The sequence below is a fragment of the Daphnia pulicaria genome, chromosome 6 (assembly GCF_021234035.1).
Source record: "Daphnia pulicaria isolate SC F1-1A chromosome 6, SC_F0-13Bv2, whole genome shotgun sequence".
NCBI classification, from domain to species: domain Eukaryota; kingdom Metazoa; phylum Arthropoda; class Branchiopoda; order Diplostraca; family Daphniidae; genus Daphnia; species Daphnia pulicaria.
This window is the reverse complement of record NC_060918.1, coordinates 22937193-22958646: the sequence shown is the minus strand read 5'-3', so window position 1 is coordinate 22958646 and position 21454 is coordinate 22937193. Positions and strand designations below refer to the sequence as shown.

Genomic DNA, 21454 nt, shown 5'->3' with positions numbered 1-21454 from the left:
GAAATAGAGTGGATTATTTTCAGCCCGCCATGATTAATGTGACATGAATTATTTTAATCCCAGAGTTAGCAATGTAGGGTGAATTATTTTAAGTCCGGCATGAGCAGCATAGAGTTTATTTTCAGCCCGCCCTGAGCGAAATAGGGTGAATTATTTTCAGCCCGGCGTGAGTGAAATAGAGTGTATTATTTTAATCCCGTAGTAAGCAACGTGGGATGAATTATTTTTGCCCGTCGTTAGCATCGTAGAATGAATAATGGTCAGCCCGCCGTGGACGAAAAAGGGTGAATAAATTTCAGCCCGCCGTGAGCGAAATACAGTGAATGTTTTTATGCCCGGCGTGAGCAATGTAGGGTGAATTATTTTAAGCCCGTCGTGAGCAGCGTAGGATGAATTATGTCGTGTCCGGCGTGAGCAGCATAGAATTGATTATTTTCAGCCCGGCGTGAGCAATGTAGCTTTAAGCCCGTCAGGCGCTAGCAAAACTGGGTGAATAATTTATCGCCCGGTAGTAGCAATATATCGGGTGAATTACTTTCAGCCCGTCATGAGACAAATAGGGTACATTATTATTATATGCCCGGCGTGAGCCAAATCAAAGTGATGAGTTGAAGACGGAATGCGTCTCGTCTCTCACGGCGAGCCACATAGCTGATGTATGTGTGTGTTCAAAACTACTTGAAATTTAAGTAACAATTACATATCAATTGGTGGTCCAGTGGTTAAAGTGTTCGCTAACCATGCCAGAGGATTCGGGTTCAATTCCCGGTATGAGCGACCATTAATTTATAATAATTACTTTCAATTCACTAAAATTGAACATGACTTGAGCCAGGTTCGGACATCTGACTTCTCGCATGCTGAGCGGGCACGCTAACCACTATACCATGAGCTGATGGATTACAGCACTATAGCAGGGGTTATATGCTGAATCATGGGTCGACGATGGCATGCGTCTCGTCTCTCACGGCGAGCCGCATAGCCGACATGTGTGTGTGTGCCGAGACACTTGAAGTTGAAGTAACGTTAAGATATCAATTGGTGGTCCAGTGGTTAGAGAGTTCGCTAATCACGCCAGAGTACTCGGGTTCAATCCCCGGGATAAGCGACCATTAATTTCCAATAATTACGTTCAGTTAATTAAAATTGAATGTGACTTGATCCGGGATCGAACCTCGGACCTCTTGCATTCCAAGCGAGTATGCTAACCACTTGACCATGACCTGATGATATTTAGCAGCATAGCAGGGTTTATATGCAGAATCATGAGTCGACGATGGCTTGCGTCTCGTCTTTCACGGCGAGCCGCATAGATGACATGTTTGTGTGTGCCGAGTTACTTGAAGTTGAAGTAACAATCAGATATCAATTGGTGGCCCTGTGGTTAGAGTGTTCGATAGCCATGTCAGAGGACTCGGGTTCAATCCCCGGGATCAGCGACCACTAATTTCCAATAATTACTTTCAGTTCAATAAATTTGAATGTGGCTTGATCCGGGATCGAACCTCGGACCTCTCACATTCAATGCGAACACGCTAACCACTATATCATGAGGTGATGGAATGTGGCAGCATAGCAGGGTTTATATGCAGAATCATGAGTCGACGATGGCATGCGTCTCGTCTCTCACGGTGAGCTGCATAGCTGTGTGTGACATGTGTGTGTCGAGCCACTTGAAGTTGAAGTAAGTATGTGATATCAATTGGTGGTCCAGTGGTTAGAGCGTTCGCTTACCATGCCAGAGAACTCGGGTTCAATCCCCGAGATAAGCGACCATTAATTTCCAATAATTACTTTCAGTTCATTAAAATCGAAAGTGGTGACTTGAGCCGGGATCGAACCTCGGACCTCTCGCATGCTAAGCGAGCACTCTAACCACTATACCATGAGCCGATGAGGTTCGGTAGCAAGCCATGGGATGGATGGATGTAGTGTGTGGATGCGCACTAAAAAGCACCAAAAGTCGCAACGACAGCAGTTGTGTAGAGTTTCAACTTGGATAGAATATCAGTTCTGATAGTGTAGTGGTTAGAGTATGAGGTGAGGACCGTGTTGCAATGCTATCGGACCCACCAAGTATTCGAAGCCATGGTTCAAACCCAACACTCGATACAAATTAATAGAGGACATTGTGTGATAATTACCAATGGAAAAAAAAATATCTCCAACTCCCAACCCCCCACTTGGTTCGAACCCTCGTGGCGCTACATGTGGTATGTATAGCGGCAGCTGCGAGATGCAGTTGAGAGAAGCGAGCAGAGCAGAGTGATGGATGAGTGTGTGAGAGAGTGGTAAGGCGCCTTAAACGATGTATGCGCCTCATGTCTCTAATCTTTCGCACCTGGATGCGTCTCGCCGCTACAGACAAACAGCAAAGTTGGATGCTTGGTGATAACAAACAAACAAACCGACAAACAAACAGTTTCACACACGATGTCAAGGTTGAATGGGACCGACCGCGGGTTGGCGCAAAGAGATGTCGAGAGTTCAATCCTCTCTGAAGGCAATCATGAATATTTGGCAGCGTTGCTACTCACCATGGTATCAGAAGTTCGTCTGCTAGATTGCAAAATTTTACACAGTCGAACTTTCAAGCCTTCTCAAAGTTTCTTGGGAACGAACTTAAGCTAATTAGTAATTACTTCTTTTTGTACAAAAAAATTAAAAAAAAAACATTCAGCAACAAGAACTTTTGATCATATATTCTGTGCATTTGCAAAATAAGTCCGTTCACATGAAACACTTGGCTTTCTCTAATTTTCCCCTTATCTCTTGTGCTATTCTCGGTGTTACTTGTTCTCCTACACGTGGTTGACACAAAGAAGTTAGAACTAAAGAAAATTATGAAATAGATCTGGTTGCTAGATCATAACATACAAAAAGTGAAAATCAGTGGTTTGTTTTGCCTGCTTTGGATATCTATCCATGCTGGAAAATGGTCAATACAAGAATGTGTGTCTTTGACCCTTTGTCGGGTCCATGTTGCACCAAGCATTAACTTAAAGACAAGAGTAGACTTTTCAAGTGCATTGTTGCTGTTCCAACTTCTGTTTATGAACTTTTCCACAGTGAAGATAAGTTCTTGATTTTAAGTGATCTCGAAGTGAGAGAAATTTTAATTGGTGTTTGAGATCATTTCACCCTAATGCTCACTTGCTAATTGGATAACATAAAAAACAAAATTCAGACATTCTTCCAAGTTTCGTTGGCATGAACCACAAAGTTATTGGGGTAAGATTTATGATGATGCAACTCTAAATGGTGTTTGTATTTAAATTAACAGTACTTTTATGGATTATTCTTTGTCATAATCCATTATTTCTCTTCTCAGTCTGTATTTCATTTTTTATGCGGTTTTTATGTCATATGTGTTTCCAGGGAAAATTTAAAGACATTAACTATTCTGTTGTATTTATCATCTATAGGAAAAAAAGTCAAGACACGTATCCACAAGTGTAATTGCAAAAGGAACGGTCCATTTGAGTCCCTTGGACAGCGACTCGTGTGTGTCCATCTCCCACTGAGCGACTCCCAGCGATACTGAACATTAATAGGTAGCTGCCCGGCCCCAGGATGGACCCTTAAATCAAAGTGAGTTGCATCAAACACATCAAGTGTTCTCTTTTGCATGTATTAATTCGTCCTGCCATTTGCTGATTTTTGTAACACACGTGGGACGGTGGAAGGAGTGAAATCGGTCAAACCAAAACCAATATTATATCGCTAAGGATCAGAAAGACAGCAACACGGAAAAGATTTTTGTTTCTCTTGAGAAATCATGTCGCTAGCTTAAAAAAAAACTTAAAACCAAACTTGGCCGCATCTCTTCATACTATGAACAAATGCGTTTCGAATTAAACCAATGATTAATGTTTTTCGGCTTGTACATCTGGAATGCGAATTCACTCATCGCTTTCCGTATGGATCGAACATGCCTTGCAGACCTAGTCCATACTAGCTTCATAATAGTTAACTAAGTTTCTTGATTTTTCATTTTTCGAGAAAGAAATTGTTGAGAATAATTCGACAATCTCTGATCCCGATTTTCCAAGTCCGTTTTTCAAGGCCCTGGACGGAAGCACTGGACATCATTTTGTACAGTGCCACCTACCGGTTTTCATTTATCCCTGCCCAGTTGCTTGGCCCAGCATGTTGGAAAAAATGTCTCGCATTTAATGATACTAAATATAACATTTGAAATTAAAGTAATTACGTTACCTATAACACGCTGCTGTTAATCTACACCTGAGTCGTTGTCAAGGGCAGAATCTTCGTCTCCCTCCTCGGTCGTCTCGAGAGCCCATTTCTCTTAAGATATCCTCTTCTCCCGTTGGGAGCTTCTGCCGCCACAAGGCTTTCCAATGTCCATCAGTGCATGGGTGCTGACAGGATCTTGGGCGTTTTGATAGCCAAACAATTGGGGATAAAAGCGAAGCGTTAAGTGAATCGCCGTTATTGTTGGTTGTGGATATAAAATCTTCCGATAAGAGTTTGAATACGAGCTACTCTTCACAACGATAATATGTTGGAAAGAACGATAGAATATTTCTATTTATTAAGAATTCTCTTTACTTATAGATGTAAAATTTCTGTTGTGACGATTCTCCTCTGTATCGGGTATTTAATATCTATTCTATTGCCTTCTGAGAGGATTGAACTCTCGACCTTCGGTTTTCTTCGGTTTTCATCTTCATTACATACGAGACCGACGCTCTACCACTGAGCTAAGAAGGCTATGATGCTAAAGGAATAGGAAAAATAAAATGCCATTTAAAAATGATTAAACTCTGTATGAAATTCTAATTAAATCCGTCGGTTCGAAACAGTTGTTTCGTTTAAAAAAAAGATAAATCACTCACCAACCCAAATGGCAGAACAGATGGCAACTGACGTTGTCAAAAAGTGTTACACCACATCGTTCGAAATTTTGTGTAATGTTGTATGGAAATACTCTCTGTGTACCATGGTGACGGAGCAAGAATTGTGTACGCTTTCAGTCCTTGACGTACCGCAGTGATTACTGATTACCGAACATTGTGCAACGTTTCAGTGTGTTCCCATTTATCTAGTATAGACTTTGGATATGATGGGCATATGATAAAAGCTCATTTTAGAAAATGTATACCGTCGACGACAGCCTGCACCTGACACATTCACCTGCTGTTCTCATTAACGCCAAGACAAAATGAAATATCTCCTGGCCGCCCTACATATCGTAATTTCCTTACTAACGCTCAAATCAATTTTAAACTAGAAAAAGCTTGGACGATTAACACCTTCAATATTCTGTGTATTTGCGCTCATGTTCTGTTAAAAAATTTTCTCTGCAGATCCTAATAGTGACAGTGGCTGCCGAAAATGTGGCCCGCATGTCGATGGCTCGTGGTCAAAACGCTGAAAGAATTGAAAATCGTCCAACCGGCGATGTAAGTGTCGTCGACGCCTGCCAAGAGGATTACTACCCTTGCACCTGCTACACATATCCTTCGGAGGCAATCCCTTCTCTCTATGTGCAATGTACCAACGTTCCGTCGTTCGCATCCGTACAGTCCGTCTTCCTGCGCACCACGGCCCGGCAGGTGAAGGAATTCGTTTTGACCATCCCATCATTCGAAACAAACAAAACCATTCCTGCCGATTTGCTCAGTAGTAAAGGTGCCCAAGAGATCACGCTGAATTGCCCTGACACGGAGACGCAGTTGACGGTCGATCCTGCAGCATTCAGCTCATCGAAAGACTACACTAACCTCATCAGACTCAACACATGCGATCTGAGCCAACTGAGCTACGCATTCCTGGCAAATTTCAATGTCTTGAGGGAGGTTTCATATTTTAGTTCGATTAACGTTGCTCAGTGGTCCGGCCTCCCCTCTCTTCCCAGCCTTCAGAAGCTATCAATGAGCAGCTCCCCTGACTTTACAGACTTTGGAAACGTGCCCTTCTCCAAGTTACCGGCTCTGAGTGAGTACTCCATCGTATCTTGTCCGAATTTCGAATTGTTGCCCAACACGACAGCAATGAAGGTGTTGAGAATAGAGTCGTGTCCGCTTTTCAAACAGTGGGACATTTTGGCCCAGCAGAGCAAGGTGACCTCTCTCACCCTCCTTGGCCTGGATAGTCAGACTATCAAAGATGCCTTGGATTCCGTCATCTCCTCTCCTTCGGTTGGCACTTTAACAGATTTAGCTTTGTCACAAAATGGCCTGAACGAGGTCCCTGCACGAATTCAACTGTTCTCACAACTGCGAACCTTTTCTCTGTCCAGGAATATCATTTCCTTCGTTAAAAACGGTTCGCTATCTTTCAGTACACTTAACCTTCAATATTTGGATCTATCAAGAAATGGTCTCGATACCATCGAACCAAACGCCTTTCAAGGTTTGTTTTTTTACTTTTGTCATCCCTTTTCTTCCTATTTTAATTTTCTGTATGTTTGTGTCTAGGTAATTTTGGCAAGACTGTGATCACCCTGTCGTATAATCGGTTGAGCAGACTTGAGTCGTCCATCTTCAAGCCGATACTGGAACAAATGGAGTCCACCGACCAATACGGTTACGTCGACATATACGAAAGTACTACATTAGCTACTCCTACATCTTATTTGAATTCACGTAATAGCAATATTAATATAATTTCCTTTTATTCTTGTGTGAAATTCAAGATCCCATCGAATGTGATTGCCACCTGGACTGGCTATTCGTTGATAACAATAATTTAGTAGATCGAGTTCACGATGGGCAATGCTCCAACGGCACGTACTTTTCGTGGCTTAAACCACAAGATTTCTCCTCTTGCAAATCCGGTTCAACCATTTCCACCACTACCAACAATCCACTGACGCCGCCATCTATTGGAGGGGCATCAAGTTCTCTTCAACTTTTCAGCCACATTCATTTTGTTATTCCGCTATTCACGTTCTTGTTTTTGCAGAAAACATCCTTAGTTTAGGTCTGGTAAAATTTTTTCCCTTGCCCTTGTAAGTAAATTAGATTTCTATTTTAATTTTCTTTCGCCCATTGAAAAATTTGCCTCCTGAGAGGATTGAACTCTCGGCCTTTGGTTATCTAATCGCACGTACGAGACCAACGCTCTACCACTGAGCTAAGAAGGCGACAATTTACCTACAACCTTTCTTTTTCAGTTTCTTTCTGATTACTTGTTTCGGTTTGTAACACATATACCTTTCACTCTGGTGATACATGAGTCATTCACAGAAATGTTAGACAAGTTGATGTCAATGGTCTATGTATTACAAATCCATCATGCCAAAGGTGTTCGTTGAATTCGGCAAACATTTACGTAGTAGCAGTAGCAGTAGAAAATCTTATAACATGTCCCTGTAATAACTGAATCATAACGTACACACGAACTGATAAGGAGCGGCCTGCAACTTGTTTGATTAGTCATACCTGATTCGTCAGTCTCATTAATCTGCATGTGCAAAGATACCAACTCATTTCTCGTTCAGTGTTCCCTGTATAAATGAGCAGTCGTGAAACCCACCAGGTAAACAGAATTGGGAGCTGAACGAGGACAACAACACCCCCAATTGTACAGCGGTAAATATAATATCACAGCCGGCATTAAAAATTGAAAATATTTACGTCTTTCTTTTTCCTTTTAGCGATGCCGTTTGTTCTTTTCTTTCTGCTCGTTTCGTTGGAGACAGCTACTGCAACTATCCGTGACGGACTCACCTGTGAAGATTATTCACCGTGTTCTTGCGAAGTCTACCAGCCCTACGGATTGGTCATACATTGTGGAAATGAGTTCGATGACCAGCAATCGGTTACCACTCACGACGTTCAAAAAGTTTTCAGTCGCACCAAAGCCCAACACATTTATTGGTTAGATTTGTTTCTATCACCGTCTCCGGAGATGGATTCCGGCGACTTCATCAATATTCCGGCCAATTTCCTGAGTGACAAGAGCGTCGTCCGCATCGGAGTTGGTTGTGCATCAACGTCCACTTACCCTTGGCGCTTAAAAATTCATCCGGAGGCTTTCCGCTTTTCCGGCAACCGTATGGAGCACTTTGAAGTTGACGGATGTGACCTTAGCCGATTCAATTTCAACTCCCTCGCTAAAACAAATCGTTTGATTAGTATGCGCATCGGTCGTTCTGTCCATTTCCAAGGATTCCCTCCACTGAATTTTCTATCCCGAATCATTTCACTGAGAATCTACAAGTGCCTGGATTTCCAGAACTGGAATGAAATTTCCGTCAGATTCCCCCGCTTAGAATCGCTCTTTTTAGATGGAACTCAGTTGGGTGACCTGTTGGTAAACGACCTTTTAGGTTCCATCGCCTCTTCGCCGACTGGAAACGACACGCTCCAGCAGCTGAGTCTCTGGGAAAATAAACTCACCCGCATTCCGGAGCACATTTCATCTTTCAAAAAGCTGAGCTACGTCAATCTATTCGGAAATTCCATCCTGTCTGTCCCGAAAAGTTCACTCGCATTTCATAAGGGGATTCGAGTCACTTTTCTCATTTTAACCGGAAATGCCCTGGAGACAATCGAGTCAGGTGCTTTTCAAGGTAAACTTGATTTAAATTTTACTCACTTATTTTGTTACTGTCCACCGATTAATCATATTTAATTCTTTGTTTGGTCCAGGTGATTTTTCTGAAGCTGTCGTTTACCTCGATGTTAACCATTTGACTCGATTCGATTCTAACGTTTACGAGAATTTGCTGGAGCAGATGCATCGCTCGTCGATGCATCCAACGTCGGATGCTGGCCTCTACGTTCGAAACAGTAACATTTCAAATCAATAGTCAACATTAGGTGTGAATTAATAGCTAGCATGTGCTGTTTAACCAAATAGATCCTTTCGACTGCAACGACTGTCATCTCACCTGGTTGATTCGGGACAAGCGACATCTTCTGGAAAGCGTCCACGGTGGCCGCTGTTCGAATGGTACGTGGTTTGAAGATTTGAATCCTGAAGGTTATGACCATTGTTCCTAGAACAACGAACATATCACGATGCGTAATTTTATGAAAGAATTAATTTACTACTTTCATGACTTTCACAATCACGAATTGAGTAACCTTTTTATCTAATTTGTCTTTTGACCTGCTACTTTAAAGGGGAAATTGTAATGGAAATAACTAATGTTAATTTATAAAGAAATCGGTTTTCTGTTTACACCATTAAATTGCGTTGTTTTATCAGATTAGGAACTAAACTAGAATATTAAAATGTAGCTGTGAAATCCAACTCGAACTTTTCGTGAGTCAGAACGGGCATATGCGTGTTCTGGTTATCAATTTTACTAATAACAGTGGCAGATGCCTTCTTAGCTCAGTGGTAGAGCGTTGGTATTAATTGATTAATTGGTACTAATGGATAAGACAACTAAAGGCCGGGAGTTCAATCCTCTCAGAAGGCAAACGAACAGGGCATAATTTTCGAATTTGATTTATTATACGGGTTTGTACGGAAACACCAGCTAGTTGTCAAGCCTTCATAGCTCAGTGGTAGAGCGTTGGTCTCGTATAATATAATGGAAAACCAAAGGCCGAGAGTTCAATCCTCTCTGGAGGCAGGTAATAAACAATATAAATTGAGCAACCAATCTGAAATCAAACTAATTTTCGAAATAGTAAGTAAATTTGTTCCTTTATGGGATTATAGCTTTATCTGATTCCCATTGATTATTTATTCTTCACATACTTAGTTGGATTCCATATCTTACGATACCAAATAAACTTACCCTGAATTTCCCACAATAATTGAATAGTTGAAAGAGACTTGACGAGAACTATTTCTGCAGTCATGGAAGCACTATCGCTACTACTAACAAGTTGGAATTAGTCACCAATTTATTGCCAAATCACGCAAAAAAGAAAATGAAATTACAGCATGTATAATTTTACCTCAAATCCGCAATTACAGAACTGCCAGAAATTTTCAAGGTAAATTTCAAGGTCAAAGCGCTTATTAAGAGCAACGCTATTATGCAACAACAGCTAAGTTCTCTCAACAATCAACTGAGCTATGTTATGTTATAATTTAAAATATTTCTAACGTAGAATTTACATAATTAAAATTTTTTGCGGTAGTGCGTCATCGAGGGTCATCGTGATTTGGGATTGCTTTCTATTCTCGCCTTTTAAATGAGGAATATTACGCCAACACAATTTGGCCAGCAATTAACCCAGATTGGTGCGGTACAAGGCGAATTCTTTCAGATTATATGGTGTACACATAATTGGATTCCGTTCATTAAAAGTCCTTAATGGAAGAACATTGACAGCAAATTTGTATAAAAAGGGTAAGAATCATTTCAAATTCATCACACAACTCTTCTCTTTCTTATTTTTAGCATCAGCAGTCCTTTTTCTCGAAACAACATGAAGTTCTCGGTATAAATTCATTTCCAATTCATTTCTTATTCACTTTCATTTTTAATTGTGAATTAATATTCATTTGCAATCAATTTTTAGGCATCAGCAGCTTTGGTCTTGTTAGTTTGCGTGGTCTACGTTTCCGGTTACGGGACCCATCGACCAACGACCCATCGTCCAACTTATTACCCAACACGTCCAACTTACCGTCCAACTTACCGCCCAACTCACCGCCCAACTCACCGCCCAACCCATCGTCCTACCCATCGTCCAACCTATCGCCCAATGAAGAATCTCGGCAACTCCAATGTCAACATCAACGACAACAAAAACAACAATGTTAACATCGCTTCGCTTTTATCCGAACTGTTCGGACACCAGGAGGATGAATTTCCTTGCACTTTCGGCGACCTCTGTTACGAGAAAAAGAAATTGATCAAGTCGGGTGCTGCTGCCGTCGACGCTAAAACGACCGCGGAACCAACTGAAAAGGTCGCGGAAAAAAGCGCTGCTCCTGCCGTCGCTCCTGTTGCCATCCCTGCCGCTCCTGCTGTCGATGTCAACTTTGATCAGTTCGCAAACTTCGAGTTCCAAGATACTGACGCTACATTTGCCGATTTTTCTGAATTTGATGGGAGCGATGATGACATTTTTGCTTAACTTTCCTTTTGGATGTGGTGACCCGCAACCAGTTGTATTAGACATCTCTTCCGGCGTTTGACAACTGAAAACTTAATTTTCTACATTTTGGTAATTTCGGCAATTCACTAATCCATAAACTTGTGTTGCCCAACTGATTTTTCATGTCAATCCTATAATATTTTATGGGAAGGATTTGTTAATACAGTTACTTAACTCAAGAAAAATAATACACACAAATTATGAAACTACTCGTGATATTATAGCGCTTCTCTGTCTCATAACGTTACTTTTCATAGTTGGAATTAAGGCTGGTAATGGTCCATTTTGCTTTCGGTCCACCAACAAATCCGATGTTTTTTTTTATCCGACACAAAACCGCTCTGTTTCTAATGGGGTGTGGTTCGAACCTGCCCGATAGCAACAAAATCCAATGTTTATCCGAATTGACATTTTTTGAGCAGCCGGACCTTTCCAGTTGCCGCTGCCCAGCAGGCTGTTCAACCAGTCGCAGAGATAGTTAAAGGAGCAGTCGAAGATGAAATTTCCGCATTGCTCGCGTCCTCAACAAGACAAAATAGGTCCGCAATTCCGGCAGCTGAACTGAAATTCTTCCATGCCTTGATGGCTGCCAAGGCGGAATAGTTCCTGGCTTCCTGCAGTAGTAGGACTATTCGATTTATTCATGAATCATGAATGCATTAAAACTTTTATCATTGAATTTGTTGTTATTGTAGCCTTTATAGCTCAGTGGTAGAGCGTCAGTCTCGTATGAAAAGAAAAGATGATATAGAAAAGAAAACCGGATGTCGAGACTCGAGAGTTCAATCATGGTTCAATCCTCTCTGAAGGCACGCTATATAAATTGGCAATGGCAACACTGTTTCCCTGTCCTTTTATAATTCGTCTGCTAGTCTACACGAGTTAGCGGAGCTACATAGTTTTGGTTAGTAGAATTCTTACCCTTTGCGTTATCATTAAACGATAAATCTTTCGGAAGTAGTAGTAAGTTTTTATCATTGCATACATTTTCACAATAAGTGTGTTGGCTTGAAATTGTCTGTAGTCATAACCGGTCATAACTTTCCCGTACGAAAGTTTTAGCTAGTCGGTTTTGCTACTAGCGAATCACAAGCTAAATTCCAGCAAGAAATATTCAAGTTACAAATTCTAGTTAATTTTTACCTAGAGTTAAGCTAAGATATCGTAGTTAAGCTTTGCGGGTTCGTAACTAGCCACTTGCAAGTTATTTTTCAGCAAGAAATATTTTTGTTAAAAATTCTTGCTCATTCTCAACAAGATTTAAGCGGAGATATTTCAGTTGGTTTTGTGTTACCTAATTTTAGGTGGTAATCAGCTTAGATTATTTTCCTAGTACTAGCTTCTCATCAGTAGCTATATTTTTATTGCTTAAAAGTTAAAATACATAAAGACTTAATTATCGATAAAAGTGCAATATTATCTCGCGTCAATCGATAAATAAATATATAGCGTTTGACAGCTCGCGTCAAGTTTATTTATCTCTCGTCTGCTATATTTTGTTATCTCTGTAATAAGAGTTGAAGTTCCCCTTAAACATTTTATACTAAATGGCGTCTAACGAGGGCCATTGCTATTGATGTAGATTTCAAACTGAATAATTTAAGAAAAGTTATAGAAAGTGATGACATCAATGCAGTGGAAGAAACAAGTCCAGAACATTTGGGCCTCAGTGTTATACATCCTCATGAGGTATTCAATCAAATCCTACAGCTTCATTTTACATAGTAAATTAATAATTTTATACTTTAGTTGCTTTCAGCTAAGGACTCACTCTGCAACATGAGTTAATGGAAGTTGTAGTCAAGCTACACCTTCAAAAGTTGTAGTCAAACTACACCTTCGGAAGTTGTTGTACATGCAGACCAGCATGAGTCAACAAATAACACTGAGGTTAGTTAACGATAAGTCATAATCATGCTCAAAAGAATCATTTTCTAAAGTTCTTCTCTTACGTCAAAATCTAGAATCATTTCCAGCTCCCACAGCTAATGAGTGTGAGTGGTGGTGGGATAACGCTGCTGATGCTGATTCAGATGCTGAATCTCTTACATGTTAATGATGGTGTAAGTTTTAATAACATTTATTCACCAACACAGCATTATCTCATTTCTTGTTTATTTTTTTTTTATTAGATGCATCAGTTGCACCAGTTATAGTTTATCTCCCATTTCTCAGTACATCATTCTACTTTTAAAAACTGGACTTAAAAATTCGAAATAAATTTTTTTGAATAAATCGTAAAGATATATTAAATGGCTTATTATTATGGTTATTATTCATTATTATTTTATTTTCAATATCACTGAAACGTTATTCATCCAAATTGGCAACAAAATGCAAAATCGCCGAATTGGCAACGTTTATATTGTTCCCTGTTTTTTTTCCCGCTCATTCCATGTCAGTTCCACATGACGCTCATCGCCTTTACGCAGTCAGTTGCGTTTTGCTGATGAAGTATCATTCTTATAAAGTTAAATGTGTGAAAACTTGAATAGACAAAACCTCTTATAATGGTAACAATTTGGATCTTATCGTGCATATTATCGTAACATAACGGTGGTACCTTTGACATTTAGACAGGCTAATCATTCTTAACATCAAAGTTGCTACTTGGCATAGCCGGCACTTGCCACCAAAATCAGTCAATGAGGACTTGGTAACACATTATTGTCACTAATTGGAAACTAAAATCTTGATAGATTCAAAGAAAGCTGTATTGGAAAGGTAAGTTTTTATCTGTTGAAGCATATAGTTCATACGTTAATGTTTTCATGTCCTCTGTATCTTCACATACAGGTGGCTGGAGATGGAATTTACAATAACGCTTGATGGAATTTGTGCGACTATGAAGCACAAGATTGAAATGAGAAGGCCAAGGGTTAGCATCAGTGCTTTTGTTAAGTCTGGTATTGTGATTCAGGTACGCTATACTACATATAGCTTGTTTATAGCTAATCTCTTTCACATTTTGTTAACATATTCTGTTTATTTTCTAGAAAGTATTGATGGGAACAGAACAGAGCGAGACGCAGAAGGAGAGGAAAAGTTTGGATAACCAACTACAAATCCACCAAACCAACACCCGAGAAACAAGTGAAACAGAAAAAGCAGCTGATTTTTGGAAAAAAACAGTAGGCTCATGCAATTTTAACATTCTTTTTTCAACTTCATTTGTTCATGTAAATTTGGGACGATGCTGTCATTATATTGGAAAATTATTCTAACAGTCATGTAGTAATAACATTACCATTATTTGAACATATTGTTGTTAATGAAACATAACTGTTTTGTGTATGTAAAATACAAAGATTGATTGAACCCAGACATTTAATCGTCAGCAGCTTCAAATTTATATTATAGGCTAATATTAATGGTAACTTTATTTAAGGTGTTAATGATAAGCATGAAAACAGTGAGCTCAAAGCTTTTTTCTAACTACAAAACAGCTATATAATGTAAGCTTTCCATTAGCAACGTAAAACCAATAAGAAAAATTTAGCGTAATTCGAACTGGCTACTAGCTGAATATAAACGCCCTATTTAGGTGAATTTTTCTAGGTTGAATATGGACAAAAGAACCTAGCTTTCAGCCTAGTTATTTTTAGCTAGTAGGTTCAACTTAACTAGCTAGCTTCTAGCTATTGACTACCCACCATTTTCGTACGGGTTTACCTTCTGCCATTCTCGGTTTTACTCTATACGTGGTTATAACACAAAGAAGGCAATTAAAAAAAAAAGTTTAAAAAGCCCTGGATGCTAGATCATGTCTTTTCAAGAAGTGGAAGAAGAATCCATCCATCCATGCTGAAAGGGGTGGGAGAATGTGATTCTGTGTGTCTGATTGGGTCAAGTCACACCGTGAGTTTGCCTCTAGACCTTTTAAAGGCAGTGTGCCTGTTCATGTTGTTTCTGTTTACAAAGTATTCAATGGTGAAGAACAAGTACTTGATTTCTCAATCTTCCCAGTTTTATAATTATTCAAATTTGCATCCTAAAGGAGTGCTGATTGCTGAAGCAGTTGCACGGTTCCTTTATGGTAGGTCTTCGCCTGGCTTATGGCCGCCTCTGCAGGAGACGGAGTGTTAATGCCGCGCTACATGAAAAAGACTTGGGTCGGCAAGCAGTTCATGAAAAAGAACCTTTGATTTGTGGTAAGTTTCTTTTACGGGAAATAATCGTTCAACAAATTCTTAATTGATGTTATTTCATCTGTAAATGGTAGTACCACCGAGGATTAATGGTGCTGGCCTGAACTCTGACGGTGATCGGCTTCATCAACATTTTCGTCGACGTTGTGTGGTCGATGGCTGGGTGTCCGAGTCCGTTTCCGAGAATCCCCATCCGCTTATCGGATGTATCACCACTGGTAAGTGGCTATATCTCTGAACTCATGAAACTTACTGGATCTTGATGGACAAAATTTGCTGCTACGTGGGCGCACATCTCTTTTTTACTGTAACGTTACAAAGATGATTTTCGATAATTTGTATCAACTTCCATAGTTTTTGGCACGAAGAAACGCAGCCGTCCGGGATGTATTTAAGGGTGATGCCCCGAGAGATGAAACGGTAGGCCTACTTTTATTTAATAGAAAAAAAAAGCTTAATTTGAATTGCACCCTAAAACTTGAGCTGTCTCTGAATCGGATTGTTAAGGGATCTCTTGGAAGGAAAATGATCCTCGTCTGTTACACCTGCATTTTTGTTGAGCTAGGTTTCACCGTCATCGCCTTTATCATAATGACTTTTCCGATTATTTTAGGAAGATAGAACTTTCGATATTTTAAATTTTCATTGAGACTTTAATTAACGCTCTGCCACTGTGTAAAGAATCCAAGAATGACTTCGCCATTAGTTTCTAAATGTTGCAATGCGGAATTTTGTAAAGATTCTCGTCAAGATAGGTAGATTTCTGCGGATTTCTGTGTTTGGGGGAATTAAATCGATTGGTATTTTATAAGTAGATTCATTCTATTTTTGTGTCTAAATTTATAACCATTTCTAAATGCATATGCAATTCGCAAAACAAGTAAAATCTAACGCGTGATAGATGTATAGTGAATTAACGTTTGCCTTCAGAGAGGATTGAACTCTCGGCCTTTGGTTATCTTTTATGTATTTACGAGACCAACGCTCTACCACTGAGCTATAAAGGCTGATAAAATGAAACGAGATATAAATTAAATTAATAACATCGGAAAAATGTTAAAATCTAATATTATCTAAAAGCTTTACAACACCACTTCGTTCCTCCTTAGATTGCCTTGATCTAGCACCTTATATTGCACCACACCATGTAATAATAAAGCAGCGAATCGACGTAGAGTTCATCTGTAAAAGAATAAGTTTTAGTACGCCGAACGATATTGGCTTCTTAATATCACGTATATCGTACTAGTAATAATTTCATTCGACCCAATGGTTGAATAGTATCTCCTATCTTATGCATTTCCTTTTATAATTATAATATAATTACAATTTTAGGACATTGATGGAGTCTATGGTTATCACGCCAATGCCACTGAATGCAATTAGAATTATAGATCGATTTGGATCGCTTGATTTCAATTCATTGATTCCTTCTTGCCAGTTGTTAGTCGTTTCTACTTTCCCTTCCTTGATTTGGAAAATTGGATGTTGAAATGATTAATTATTTGGTTTTTCTCTTTTAAATTCCGTGTAACTAATGTGAATTACCGGTCGGAATGCTATATCGAACTTTGTTTCAGATAACATAGTGACTAACTATTGATACTTTAATTTGAGTGATGAGAAGAAAGTCCAACCGTCCATCAGTGTATTACGCAATGCAAAACATTGTCTGGCCACGCAGTCTATCATTATCAATAAGATAAGACGAACAAATGAGTTTTGAAACAGGATAAGGTTTGTATTAACTGACTCGAATTGAAGGTCATGGTGTAATAACCGACGTGATTAAAGAAGATCAATGTAAACAGAATATAAATAAATCAAACGTGCAGTTGCGACTTGTGATTACTGGAAGGTGAAAATCTTCTAATGAATTTGAATAATTGAAACTTTCAATTTATAGGCTGATGCGTCAGAAGTCGTGGGAAATAATCGATGTCGACATTTAAAAAATCCGAAAAAATCTAGCCAAAAAGGGGAAAGAATTCTTACCCAGGTGGTGTTACTAGTTTATATTATCAGTTTTGATTTCACCTAATAGACTTTAAAAGCAAAGAAGAAAGGTTAAACAAAGGCAATATATCCGATAAGAGGCAATGTCCCAACCATATGGTACTTGAAAGTAGAATAACTGAACAAACACCCGCATATGATTTTTGCGTTTGGTCGTGACTAATAGCTATATCACTAGGGTTTTCTGATACATTTATTATTTTTAATGATACATTTGGTAATTTTTTGTTGTTGAAGTTCTCACTAGTCACGCTCATATTTCATTCACGGGGAGTCGAATGCGATAAAACATTCCAGGCATCAATTACAAATAATAAAATTCGGTTATCTTTAGATGGGTATTTATAAAAATGACTTGCAACTATGCAAGCATTAGTCGACATTTCTATAATGACAACAATCAAATTTCCCCTCGAGATAAGACAAATGAGTTTATCTCGTTGCTTAAACCTTAGCCGGATATATGTCTAAACTATTGTATGTGCTAGAGTCATGAGGTGAAAGAGTACTGTTTCATAGTCCCTCAACGATGACAAATTTACAGGCATGAGTTGTGGCTCGTGCGTCATGTTTACTAGTGTATTATCACTTTAGAGTGTGTGAGTGGTCGGCTTAAGCGATAGCGTTAATCAAATTAGATTTCGTGTCGTATCGCTGAGATTTAAAGTGTGAAAAATCCTAAATGCCAGCCAGTACCGTTGATCAGTGTGGGTTTGTCGGAGCATCCAGCACTTACTTAAGTCGTCCGTTATGTACCGGCACGGTTTTTTGTTAGCCATCATGTTCTGCTTATCCCAGAACGTGGTGGTAGCGTATCCTAGCGGAGCGCCGACTACTGCTTGTGATTCCATGACACCGGGACATGGAACACCATCGAACGTTGCGTGTCCATTTGTCACTATTTTCGATAAGGTACATTACGGGTGCATGAATCTGTCTAATTGGATTATTAATTTCTTATGTCAACTTTTTTTTTCTTTTCATCCAGACTGAGATGTTTTCGAACGGTACTCTGAAGGTGACATTACAAGCACCTACCTCGATTACCAAAACATTCAAAGGTATATTCCAATTCTTTGCAACATTTTGCATCAATGACTTAATGAGATCTTTGATTTATATTTTTTCAGGATTTATGGTCATGGGATTCGATAAAGCAACCAGTGCTGTTATTGGAACATTCAAAATCTCATCGACGGACCAGCAGTACAGTAAAACACTAGATTGCAGTCAATATGATGTAAATTTTCAGACTTAAAGGCTTAAAAAGTCATTTAGATTATTTGTGCATAATTTAAAAACAATTTTTTAAATTAGAATGCTGCAACACACAAGAATGATAATACAAAATCAAGTATTTCGATGGACTGGATTCCTCCTCAAGGATTTGGTGGTGATGTCGAATTCAAGTGATTAATTTAACCTACGTAGAAAATTGTTTACTTCCCAACTTTATTCATGGCTTTTTCATTTCAACAGAACTACTTTTCTCGAGGATAAAGATTATAATTTTTGGGTAAAAGAACTTTCCGAGACGATCAGAATTACTGCCTCCGAGCCTTTACCTACGATCCCAACAACTGACTCAGCAAACACTGAAGTACGTATTCAATTTCCACCGTTATAATCATCGTTGCAAATAAAGCTAAATATGAATCTATAATTCACCTACAGCTTCCCATCCCAGATCCGTATGTTGGATGCGGGGAAACTAAAGGCTGTATTGCCATACCTGATGGATGCGTCGCTAACAAAACCTGTTCCATGATGACAACGTACAAAAAATTTGACAACGCCAATCTGGTGCTGGAGGTCTATGGTGAAATCACTGGAGATCAATATGTTGCTGTTGGATTTTCCACTGATTCAGAAATGGTAAAAAAAACCCAATTTGTACCGAGTTTGCTTGGCTATAACATCTGAGGTGCTCGTTCTCTTCAGGGATCCGACAGTGTGGTTGAATGCGTCCAATACCGTGATACACCGAAAACGTATCAGTCGTACAATACTCCAGACCACAACAACATTAGGCTTACTAACGTAGGGATTTTCCCAGTTCTACATTATGCTTTTGTGATACTGATTAAATTCTGAAATTAACAGTTGCAAGTAATTGAAGAAATGTCTTCCATGTCCGTTGACGGATACATTTATTGCAGCGTCAAACATCCTATCGTATTCAAAAATTCCAACCAAGACTTTGATCTGAATCAACCGCATTACATATTTATGGCCACTGGGACAACTGGAAAAGGTAATGATTTAACAAGAGAAAGCAGTAAGTATGTAGCTTCTAATAGATGAATCTTATTGGTTTCTTTTCTACAACTTATAGAAAACATTCAACGACATTCTAAAAAAGAAAAAAGCAGTGCGTCTATTAATTTAACAAGTGATCTTGGCATCTCCTATTACAAAGAGAAAGAGTCAAGTAATTCTACTTACAATTTTTTCCCTCAATTCCCTTATTATTCTAATTTGCATCCTATAGGAGTATTGAAGCAGTTGCACGGTTCCTTCATGGTCATTGCCTGGCTTATGGCCGCCTCTGTAGGAGTGTTAATGCCGCGCTACATGAAAAAGACTTGGGTTGGCAAGCAGTTCATGAAAAAGGACCTTTGGTTTGTGGTAAGTTTATTTTCGGTAATGTTCAATCAATTCTTTTATTGAAGTTATTTCACCTGTGAATGACAGTATCACCGAGGACTGATGGTGCTTGTCTGGACTTTGACGGTGATCGGTTTCATCATTATCTTTATCGACGTTGATGGCTGGGTGTCCGAGTCCGTTTCTGAGAATCCCCATCCGCTTATCGGATGCATCACCACTGGTAACTGGCTATCTCTGTACTCCTTTTAACAACAATTATTGAATAATTTTTGTCTTGAAACAGTTTTGGCGTTCATCCAACCGTTCATGGCCTTAATGAGACCCATGCCCAACGCTCCGAATCGATACATTTTCAACTGGGCCCATATGCTCGTCGGATACTCTGCCCATATCTTAGCTAGTAACGAATTTTTTTCGCAAAATTCATTTACTATTTTTGCTGATAATCCTTTTGCATTATTTAGTTACCTGCATCTTTCTTGCCGTTGAAATGGAAGAAGCGGAATTACCTTATGAAACTTACTGGATTTTGACTGCCCACATTTGCTGCTATGTGGGCGCGCATCTTCTTTTGACCGTATGAAATATTCTTAGTGTTTTGAGACATTTTAAGGTGACCATTTTCTACTATTTGCATTCAATTTGCTTAGTTTTTGGCACGAAGAAACTTAACCGTGCGCGACGTTTTTAAGGATGATGCTCCTAGAGATGAAACGGTATTTCAATTGAACTGCAAGTATCAGCTTAATTTGAAACTAACTTGAATTGCCTGTGTCTCGCATTGTTAAGGGATCTCTTGGAAGGAAAATCATCGTCAGCTGCTACATCTGCATTGTAGTTGGACTGGGTTCTACTGTCGTTGCCTTTATCGCTGGAGCGTAATAGCGTATATTTCCGAATCATTTTTTTTTTTTCATTATGTTGGATATAATTTGCACTGACTTAACTTTGGCTAAACTGTGTACGATTTTACTGTCAACTGGGAGGATCGAACTCCTGGTACTTTTTTTTTCAATGACCCATTACGTGAAATTATCCAAGAATGATTTCGCCATTAGTTTCTAAATGTTGCAATGCCGATCATAATAAAGATTCGTTCAATTGGGTAAATATTTGCGTTTCCTATCGTTATTTCGTGCAAAAATACGTGCTTTTATCAATTCTTTCATGTATTTATTGTGAATCACTCTACTTTTATTGCGATTCGATTCCAGTATCAGTACCACAAATCCTTTTGATACTCTCATCCTGCTCTCATCGCTCAATAAATAAACCTATTTGCTTGAAAATATGTCTGTTATTGGGTTGTATTGAAATGTAACTCTACAGATATTGTTTATGATTTGATGGTATATTAATTTTAGCTTGGCTTGAGTGCTATCTTATTTTTAATTTTGGAACGACTATTTAACAAATTTTTTTATGTCGATTGCATTATGCCTTCTGAGAGGATTGATCTCTCGACCTTCGGTTTTCTTTTACTCCTATACGAGACCGACGCTCTACCACTGAGCTAAGAAGGCTCGAGATTTCAGAAATGTAAATAAAATAAAGTTCGTATAAATCCTTATTGACTAAGGTGTAATATTAAAAATGCAAAGCATACATAGGTTTTCGTCAAGATTGCGAGCTTAAACTTTG

The 21454-nt window shown here is 39.1% G+C and overlaps 2 protein-coding genes, 2 long non-coding RNA genes and 5 other non-coding genes across 13 annotated transcripts; 5 read left to right on the top strand and 4 right to left on the bottom strand.

Annotated features, from left to right (window-relative positions):
* Positions 1-4637: 4637 nt before the first annotated feature.
* Positions 4638-4734, bottom strand: Trnat-cgu. Its single transcript has 2 exons — positions 4699-4734; positions 4638-4673 (listed from the first exon to the last, which is right to left on the bottom strand). It is a non-coding gene; the product is annotated as a tRNA-Thr (tRNA).
* A 340-nt stretch (positions 4735-5074) lies between these two features.
* On the top strand, positions 5075-11248 carry LOC124342691 (toll-like receptor 6). 5 transcript variants are annotated; one of them, XM_046795799.1, is made up of 9 exons: positions 5075-5215; positions 5331-6378; positions 6444-6572; positions 6662-7559; positions 7625-8542; positions 8622-8762; positions 8833-8925; positions 10074-10376; positions 10458-11248. In XM_046795799.1, the coding sequence occupies exons 1-4, from the start codon at positions 5186-5188 to the stop codon at positions 6946-6948; spliced, it is 1494 nt and encodes a 497-aa protein (XP_046651755.1). In that variant the 5' UTR covers positions 5075-5185; the 3' UTR covers positions 6949-7559; positions 7625-8542; positions 8622-8762; positions 8833-8925; positions 10074-10376; positions 10458-11248. The 5 variants fall into 5 exon arrangements, with proteins under 5 accessions (XP_046651755.1, XP_046651754.1, XP_046651751.1 ...); XM_046795798.1 differs by having other exon boundaries at positions 9752-10376; XM_046795795.1 differs by having other exon boundaries at positions 8833-9613; positions 9689-10376.
* Trnat-cgu lies at positions 7027-7111 on the bottom strand. The gene is given in 2 exon segments: positions 7027-7062; positions 7076-7111. It is a non-coding gene; the product is annotated as a tRNA-Thr (tRNA).
* Trnat-cgu lies at positions 9472-9556 on the top strand. Its single transcript is given in 2 exon segments — positions 9472-9507; positions 9521-9556. It is a non-coding gene; the product is annotated as a tRNA-Thr (tRNA).
* An 841-nt stretch (positions 11249-12089) lies between the features above and the next one.
* On the top strand, positions 12090-14363 carry LOC124342908. The gene is made up of 7 exons (XR_006918948.1): positions 12090-12728; positions 12789-12929; positions 13004-13102; positions 13172-13552; positions 13616-13763; positions 13836-13959; positions 14036-14363. It is a non-coding gene; the product is annotated as an uncharacterized LOC124342908 (long non-coding RNA).
* A 1049-nt stretch (positions 14364-15412) lies between these two features.
* LOC124342981 lies at positions 15413-16001 on the top strand. The gene is made up of 3 exons (XR_006919057.1): positions 15413-15494; positions 15542-15607; positions 15695-16001. It is a non-coding gene; the product is annotated as an uncharacterized LOC124342981 (long non-coding RNA).
* A 107-nt stretch (positions 16002-16108) lies between these two features.
* On the bottom strand, positions 16109-16194 carry Trnat-cgu. The gene is given in 2 exon segments: positions 16109-16144; positions 16159-16194. It is a non-coding gene; the product is annotated as a tRNA-Thr (tRNA).
* Positions 16195-17750: 1556 nt separating this feature from the next.
* Positions 17751-20974, top strand: LOC124342653 (putative ferric-chelate reductase 1 homolog). Its single transcript, XM_046795727.1, has 15 exons — positions 17751-18115; positions 18192-18264; positions 18334-18443; positions 18521-18612; positions 18683-18803; positions 18878-19078; positions 19145-19243; positions 19307-19457; positions 19539-19634; positions 19695-19831; positions 19898-20033; positions 20097-20213; positions 20278-20390; positions 20464-20529; positions 20603-20974. The coding sequence occupies exons 1-15, from the start codon at positions 17954-17956 to the stop codon at positions 20693-20695; spliced, it is 1767 nt and encodes a 588-aa protein (XP_046651683.1). The 5' UTR covers positions 17751-17953; the 3' UTR covers positions 20696-20974.
* A 276-nt stretch (positions 20975-21250) lies between these two features.
* Positions 21251-21336, bottom strand: Trnat-cgu. Its single transcript is given in 2 exon segments — positions 21251-21286; positions 21301-21336. It is a non-coding gene; the product is annotated as a tRNA-Thr (tRNA).
* Between the last annotated feature and the right edge of the window lie 118 nt (positions 21337-21454).